The sequence below is a fragment of the Condylura cristata genome, unplaced genomic scaffold (assembly GCF_000260355.1).
Source record: "Condylura cristata isolate star-nosed mole 26May11 unplaced genomic scaffold, ConCri1.0 scaffold00025, whole genome shotgun sequence".
Taxonomy (NCBI): Eukaryota; Metazoa; Chordata; class Mammalia; order Eulipotyphla; family Talpidae; genus Condylura; species Condylura cristata.
In genome coordinates this window covers 22943569-22951760 of record NW_004567126.1, presented here as the reverse complement: position 1 = coordinate 22951760, position 8192 = coordinate 22943569, and the positions used below count along the sequence as shown (strand labels likewise).

The following is an 8192-nucleotide window of genomic DNA, read 5'->3' as shown; positions in this document are numbered from 1 at the left end:
GGCAGGCAGCCGTCCGAGTCCGGCGGTGGTCTAGGCTGACCCAGCCTGGGCCTGGCCAGGGGCTGCGGCTGATTCTGCGCACACAGTGGAAGGAATGCATCCCTCAGACGTCTTGGAGGAAAATCACCAAGGCTTGTGACTGATGCCCCTGGATGAGAGAACGCACGAGTGTCTGAAAGACTGTGGGCAGGTGGCCAAAAGTCCTGTTTGTTCTGACATGTGACAGTGTTGTTTTGAGCCTTGTAATGGTTCACAAAATGTGCGTCGAGTTGCATGGCATGGAATGGATTTTGTTTCCACAAAAATGTGTACAGTAGGGTTAGGTTTCCTCTGGGGTCAGGCACATGGGGCTGTGTGTGAGCTGATGTGTGCCCTCCCATGGTGGAGGGGGCTTTTGGGGGGAGAGGGGGGACTGGGGCCACAGCCTTTGAAGAGATCTGGTGAGGTTCCGTTGGCACCGACGGGGAGCTGTGGGGGACCCAGAGAGGGCTGCCTCGCCCCCTGCAGATGCAGGCTGAAGGCTTGGGAAGATGGTGAAGGGCGTCGCAGTTCCTTGGGGCTGGCGCAAAAAACAGGCGTGTAGGACACAGTGGAGGTGCAGGACGGTGCACAGAGGCCGGGCGGCTCAATGCACGGCTCCCCAGGGAACAGCGCTGCTCAGCCGACCTGGGGCCGGGGCGTCGGGAGCAGGAGCGAGGCGTGAGGGGCGCAGCAGGGCGGTTGGTGTGCAGGCTGCTTGGTGAGACCGGGAAGAGTGCGGCCTTTTCCCTGGAGGCAGGTGGAGTTGGCTGGGACTGAAACTGGCCGGGCGCAGGTGGCCCTGGGACAGATCGTGAGTTTCGCTAGGAGACGTGCTAGGGTGTGTCCAGGCAGATGTGGTCAGCCATTCGTCCTTCCCCGTTTCCCCTCGCTGTATCCTTCCTCCTTTCCACCCCTCACCTGGAGATGGCTCTGCAGAGTTGCCCCCTTCTTGAGGCCTCTCATCTGGACCCCATCTCTGTTTGCCTCAGCTCTTCTGGTCTTGTGCTTCTTGCTGAGGGAGCTCTGGGCTGGGGTATTTAGAGTGTAGCTGCAGGCTCAGGCTTGGTCACATCTTGGAGAAGTGTCTGGGCCATCTGTGGGGGCTCTGGATTTCCACAGGTGTCCAGCCCCACTCATCACCCCTATATCCACCTGTATGACTTCGGCCCACCCCACCCCCCACGTCCCCCAAAGAACCATGGCTCTGAGGTAACTGCCTCCCCTTTCTTTCAGCGGGGGCCAAAGCCTTTGTCTGCGATCAGTGTGGCGCCCAGTTTTCGAAGGAGGATGCCCTGGAGACGCACAGGCAGACCCACACCGGTGAGTTGACTCTGCTCCCTTTCTCGTGAGCACCCAGCACGGGGGTGGCATCTTGGTGGCCCCTCTTCCCTTCACACCTGATAAGCAGCCACTCAGGGGGAGCCATGAGTGGGCTGGGCTTGCGTGGGGCTCACTGGACACGAATGTTTAATAAGAGTCTGACATGGCCCCGTCAAAAGAGCCGCCCTGGATTGGGCCCGTGAGAGCCATTCCTCACAAAGACCAGGCTCTCATGGAGAAGCAGATACTCTCGGCTTCCTGTCCTGGGTGGACACTCGGGACACCTCTGGCGGGTACCCTGTCTGACAAACACTGAAGCCCTGTGTGGCCTCAGTGGGCTGGGTTCCTCTGCATGAGTGGAGTCACTGTCTGCAAGAAAGCAGCTCTCACACACGGCACTTGAACGGCGTTCCCTACCCGGTGGGGCTTTCTTTAAGTTCAAAACACTGATGTCCCAGCGTGGGGATCATCTCATCCCTGCCACCCTCACGGCCATCATCCTCATGGTGTCGAAAGAGCACCATGGGGCAGGCACTGGCCCTAATCTCGTTTGGCCAATCTCAGAGTAACCTGTAATGTCAGTAGGAGGCCCCTCACAGGTCACTGTTGAGGACACTGAGGTGAAGAGGAGAGAGAGGGTCTCAGTGAGGCAGGTAGTGGGGACAGGAGCCGGCGGGGTAGCTGCCTGGTGTAATCCTGCTCTGTCTCTTCCTGTATTTGAGACCACGGGGGAGTTACTTAGACTCTCCTAGGTGGGTTTCCTCGCCCGTTAGGAAAGTAGAGTCAAGCTAGCACCTCCCTCCTAGCGTGGAGTCGTGTTGGGCACTTAAGATGTTGCATTTGAAGTGCTTTGTGGAATGTGTGGCTGACGTAGCATTCAACAGAGAGTAATGGATATATTTAATTGGAGAACTATTCATTGCGATTCCCCAGTGTGCCAGACACCGCTGGTGCCGCTAAGATCTGGTCACATGTGAGGCAGGTCACGGTCTTCCCCTCACGGGATGGAGGTTCTGGCAGGGAGTCACTACAGACACATCCATGGATGGTAGGATGCAAGAACAATTAGTCCTGCGAAGAAAAAATGAAGCAATTAAAGGGTAGAGAATGATGTGGAGAAATGGAGTTTTAGGTGAGCAGTCAGGAAGGCCCCTCTGAGAAGGTAACCTCTGCAGAGTTCCACCAAGAAGAAATGAGCCATTTAAGGTTTTGCAGAAGAAAGTCTGGCTAAGGGGAAGTGGTTGCAGAAGCCCTGAGATTGGGTTGAGTTTGACAAGTTCCAGGAATAGCATGAAGGGCCCCGGGACAGGTGGTCAGGAGCAGAGAGCGGGGGGAGAAGACGTTGGCGATACGGTGAATTTCTCAAGCCAGGTAAGGAATGTGGATTTTACTCTGAATGTGGAAGGGGACTGATAAAATATTTGTGTGTCACATACATACTAGAAGATACAGGAAACTCTTAAGCTGAATATAAAATACCAATCACCAAAGTAAACAGGCAAAGGTTCTGAATAGAATTGTCTCCGAAATAGCTAGTCCTGAACACATGAAAGGAGATTTGACATCACTAGCCACCGAGGAAGTGCATTAGGGTGCAGTACCCACTAGGATGTGGTGAGAGTAAAAATATACATAGTCCGTGGGGATTACAATTGAGATGAAAAAAAAAATGTGAAAAATGATGTAAAAATAAACTTTTTAATAAAAAAAAATATATATATATACATAGTAAGCAGTATTTTCAAGGATGTGCAACTATGCTACACTGTTGGTGGAAAATGACTCTGCCACTTTGGAAAGAGTCTGACAGCTTCTCAAAGGGTAAATTACAGCGTCGCAGGCCTTCCCTGACCATCTGGCCAGCAGCCCCACTCCTAAGGACGTATCCAAGACAGGTGAAAATGTACATCCACCGACCCAAAAATTCATAGCATACTCACAGTCAAAAGATAGAGACAGCCCGACAACATTCATCCACGGATGCACAGACAAACAAAATATAATGATTCCATGCAGTGGAATATTACTGAGCCATAGAAAGGAATAAATGGTCCATTGTACAACACAGAAGCATCTTAAAAACATTGTGCTCAGTGAAAGAAACCAGCCACCAAAGGCCATGTGTCATGTGATTCCATCTATCTGAAACATTCAGAATAGGTATACATCTATGGAGACAGAAATAAAATTTGCAGGTGTGAGTGGCTGAGGAAGTTGGGGAAGATGGAGAATGACTGCTAATGGGTTCTGAAGTTGATTGTGCTGATGGTCTCACAGCTATAAATGTATTCAAATTGCTTGAAGGTCGCACTTTGAAATCATGAATTGTACATTCTGTGGTGACGGTACTATATTATACAGAATTATATCTGAACGCATGCACACAAACACACAGCAAATATATATGCACACCCCAAAATTTATGGAGATGGGGAAAGAATCGTCTGTTGGAGAGCTTCACATGAAAGAATGGCATGACTTGACGTGTTTAAAAGTGACTGATCGCTGTGTTGATCATCCAGCTCTGGGGGAGCATGTCCATTAGCAACTGCCCTGTGATTTAAACAACATTGTGCCTTGTGGGTTATGGGGCTGCGGGTTGACTGGACTCAACCAGGAGGTTCTCACTTGGGGTGTCTGCGGTTGCAGTAAGGAATGGCTGTGGTGGAATCACGTGCAGGCTGGTCTGGACTGGGTGTTCACAGAGACTCCTCTCTCCCCTGCCTCGATGCTTTGGTGCCCTTTCGCCTGCTTCTCTCCAACAGAGTAGCCGATCTACCCTGTGACAACTGAGAGCCCCAAGAGTCAGGAAATAGACATTGCCAGCTGAAAGAAAGAAACAGCTCTTTCTGCCTTATTTGACAGGTTAGAGTAGTCACAGGCCAGCCTCAGATTCAAGGGCAGAAGACTAGACTCCCCTCCTCAAGGGGTGTGACAGGTACAGATGGGGAAGGAGCATGGTGGCCGCCATCTTGGAGACAGTCTAGCATTCTGCACAGGACACTGGGGTGCAAGAAGGGAGGCCAGTTAGCTCCTGTGGTGATAGTTTTTGCCATCAGCATTTCCTGTCCTTCCACCTTGCAAAAGCTGCCTCTCCTCAATGGGAAGCACATCTCACTCTGGGGGTCGTGGTCTTTGCCCTGGAGTTGCCCTGGCCTGTGGCAGTGGGAGAGGAGCCTTCTAGGTGAGCCTTGCTGCCTTTAGCATCTCCCTGCTTGGTTTTAGAGGTGACTTGGCTCGTGATTTGCCCTGGGTTCCAGAAATGGGTATCCAGAGAAGGACCCAGAATGCAGCCTGTTTCTCATTGCCGACCACAGGTGACCAAGAGTCCCCTGAGAACTCCATGTGGGGCTGAGGAGAGAGCTGCAAGCCAGCTTGCCAGACAGCTTTGTTCGGCATCCTGGTTTACTTGCAGCACCAGGGAACAAGCTGCCTGTCTACTGAGAGGAGAGGTGAGTCCATGAGGGGTTAGCAGATGCTGACATGCAGGGGTGTCCACAAGCCCACCCCACACACTTACGAGCACCTTCTGTGCACCTGGCACTGGGTGATACGGCAGCAGCTGACACAAGCATGTACTCTGTCCGCCTTTTCTTCCCAGACACCTTTTTTGAGGTTCAATTCGTACACTGTCCTGTTCACCTGGTTCATGTGCACAACCTGATGGTTTCTGGTTTATTACACTACTAATTTTTTAAGTTGTAGTAAAACATAAAATTTGTCATGTTACCATTTTTATGTATCCTATTCAGTGGCATCAATAACATTCCAACCTCTTTTTAGTCTGGGCTATGAGGCAGCGTTCAAAGCTGCAGATGTCTTAGCTGCTTTTCTGGAGATGTTAGTTGACACTTTCCAGAAAAGCATTGCTTCGGATATGATTGGAGTGAGCTGCAGCTTGAAGGGGAACCTAGAATGGGTCCTAAGGCTGCACTCTAGTAGGTGAGTAGCCTTGGCAGGCTGTTCATCTTTTCTGCCCAGATGTCCCCACCTGAAACAGGAATACACTGCTCATCCTCCCTGTATCAGATGGGGCCCAGCCTGCGTGGCTTGACTTTCGCTTTGTCTACAGGTTGAGTAAGTGGAGCTCTGGAAAAGGGGGAGGAGTGGAAAATGTGAATCCAATTAAGATGAGAGATGTGTGGATGCTTTGAACAAGGCTCCCTCTCTGGGAGGAGCTGGGGGACAAGCTCCCCACCTGGGAGGAGCTCGGGGTGGGGGTTGGGGGATGCTCCCCACCTGGGAGGAGCAGGGGGAGCAAGCTCCCTGCCTGGGAGGAGAGGGGTGGGGAGGGCAGGCTCCACAGCTGAGCAGAGCACTCACCAGTCACCATGCTCAGGACAGAGGCAAGACAGCCTCACCCACAAGTTGGCTTGGCGTGGAGGGGGCCCTTCCTCGCACGTGGAGGAGCTTGCTTAGCACTGAGCGATTTCCTGCAGAGTCCAGATGGACCCTCAGACTCCAATGGCAAATGAAAGAGCACTACTTGAAGCCTGCCCGCCATCTCTGCTCCAAGAAAGGGGCCAAGGAGGAAGGGAGAGGCCCCGTCTACGCAATGCTAAAAGTTAGCACGAGATTATTGAGGGAGGAAGAAAAGCCAAGTGGGGTGCCAGGTATCTGGAGCTTCCCCAGGGGAGCAGAGGGAACTCTGGAAAGGCATGCAGACCTGGGGAGAGCGTCAGCACGGTGACACCCCAAATAGCTCCCACCCCTCCCTTTGTAAAGCTCTTCATTTTTCATACCCACATACCAGATAAGAGGTAGACGCCTGGAAGCCGCGTGCTTGGAGCAGCGAGCGGGAGCTTGGTCCAGGCCCACCCTGAGTGCTGCTTCCATGGTGCTGCCGGCACGGGGGCTTTGTGGTGTCCGCCGGGAGTGGCTGCCCTGTAGGGAGCCTGCTCAGAGATCCCTCCGCTTGCGGCCCTGTCTTGGGCGTGGTTCTGTGGGTCCCCGAGACCTACTTCACTAAGATACCTCCACACCCTAATCTCCATATCACCCTCCTGGGGTGAGCGACACATGTCCTCACGCAGCCTGGCTCTGGGGGGCCCAACCCAGTGGGGAGTAACAGAGCTACCTCCCATGGGTGGGTAAGGGGTCTTGCTGGTGTGGTTCAAACCAAGCCATGAATTCAGCACAGATTCGAATTCCGTTTCAGCAAATGCACCTGTGCATCTTCCCCCTTTGACCCCCACACGACCCAGATCTCTGTGCTTAGTGGTGTGACCTCGCCTTGGCCTCTTCCTCACCCTCCCAAGATCTTCTGGGGTCTGGGAGCCCCGCTTCTGGTTAGCTGGGCCGGGCCCAGCTTTGTTGTTACACTTGGGTTTTCTGTTTTGGTACAGCGAAGACTTTGAGGAGATAAACAGAGATCACTTTACACCTTTTATATTATGACAAATACATATTGCAAAACACGGCTGCTTCCAAAATGTTTGGGTTGCAGAGCAGTGAGGAATTAACAGCTCTGCAGCTCTCTGAGATGCTTGTACTTCATTTACACATCAGAATTTTTTTTACACTGTTCAGTAAAATAAAAAAGTGAGAAAACACACATACACGCACGTACACATTCACCACACGCCAGCGCTCCACTTGGGTTCTATATCAGGAATGTCTTAAATTAGTAAGTCGTTCTTTAAGTCCAGATAAACTGATAAATACCATTAATGGCTTAATTTATACTCTGGGTTTGAAATTTGACACATGGACACTATCTTGGCTCAGGAAACACAAGTGGTTTTGTGCCAGAGGTTTTAATGACCGATCAGTAATATAAATTGCTGCATCACTGAACAGAAATAGCTTCTCCATGTCATTTGATCTGGAAACTTCTCCGGCCAGGCAGCAGTTAATAAATTTAAAAATAATTACCCTCTTTATTCAAAGTCAAACTAATTAGGAGTGGGTTTTACAAATCATAATGTTGTTCAAGCCACTGTACACCCCCATTTGGGACTTGAACAGGCCTGGGGCCACAGTCAGGACGGGGTGGTGTTAATTAGAGGGCAGGGGAGACTGCTGGGCTCAAAGACAGGCTGAGCTGAGCGAGTCTTTGGAGTGAGGGAGGGAAGAGGTCTTAGGGAAGAGGAGCCTTGGGAGTGACCTGTGGGATCCTTCAGTTCTTCATGCATCTGCAGAAAAGCAGAGCTCTCCCGACTTGTGATCTGTGCACTGAGTACCGAGCCTGGCACCAGGCCACCAGTGCTGGTCTGTGTGGTCAGGCCAGAGGGGCTCTGGGAGCAGTCAAGTAGAGCTGTTGGCAGTTCCCTGGGCAGAGTGAAGAGCACAGGGTGATGTCGGGGCCTGCACTTGCCATTAATGGCAAGGCGGGACCCTCATTGGGTGGCTCAGGCTGGTCTGTCTTGAAGACTTCTGGAAAGAGGGGTTCTAGGGAGTAGGAAATCAAGCACCAAGTTAAGGCAGTTGGCGATTAATTACCCAGAACTTGGGAAATGGTGTCCAGCTATCTAGACTCAAATCCCAGGACCATCACTTCCAAGTTTGATGCTCTTGGCCAGAATGCTTTACTTCTCCAAGCCTCGATTTCCTTCTTTGTAATGTGAAGGCGGTGATGACGTGTATTGTGAGGGTTTAATTCGATGATCTGTGTAAAGCACCCAGCACAGGCTTGCAGAGGGGGAGCTTGGGAATTGATGGCGATGGTCACTACCATTGCATAGCGTCGTCTTCATCAGAGGCCTTGGAGGCAAGAGGGGAAGGGCCAAGGTGATGGTAACGGTGTGAAGGAAGCACACTGTTTTTTTTTTTTTTTATGTGTGCATACAGAGCTGGGGTACAGGCCAGAGGCTCAGGGGCAGTGAGAGGCTTCACCAGAGACAGAGCGGGGA

The 8192-nt window shown here is 51.8% G+C and overlaps 1 protein-coding gene across 2 annotated transcripts in view; it reads left to right on the top strand.

The window, feature by feature from the left end:
* Window positions 1-8192, top strand: part of ZBTB16 (zinc finger and BTB domain containing 16) — a 169950-nt gene that overhangs the window by 116059 nt on the left and 45699 nt on the right. For both annotated transcript variants that reach the window (XM_004689246.1, XM_012729673.1), the window contains exon 4: window positions 1255-1341. In XM_004689246.1, the coding sequence (XP_004689303.1) occupies window positions 1255-1341 (87 nt within the window). The remainder of the gene's footprint in view (window positions 1-1254; window positions 1342-8192) is intronic.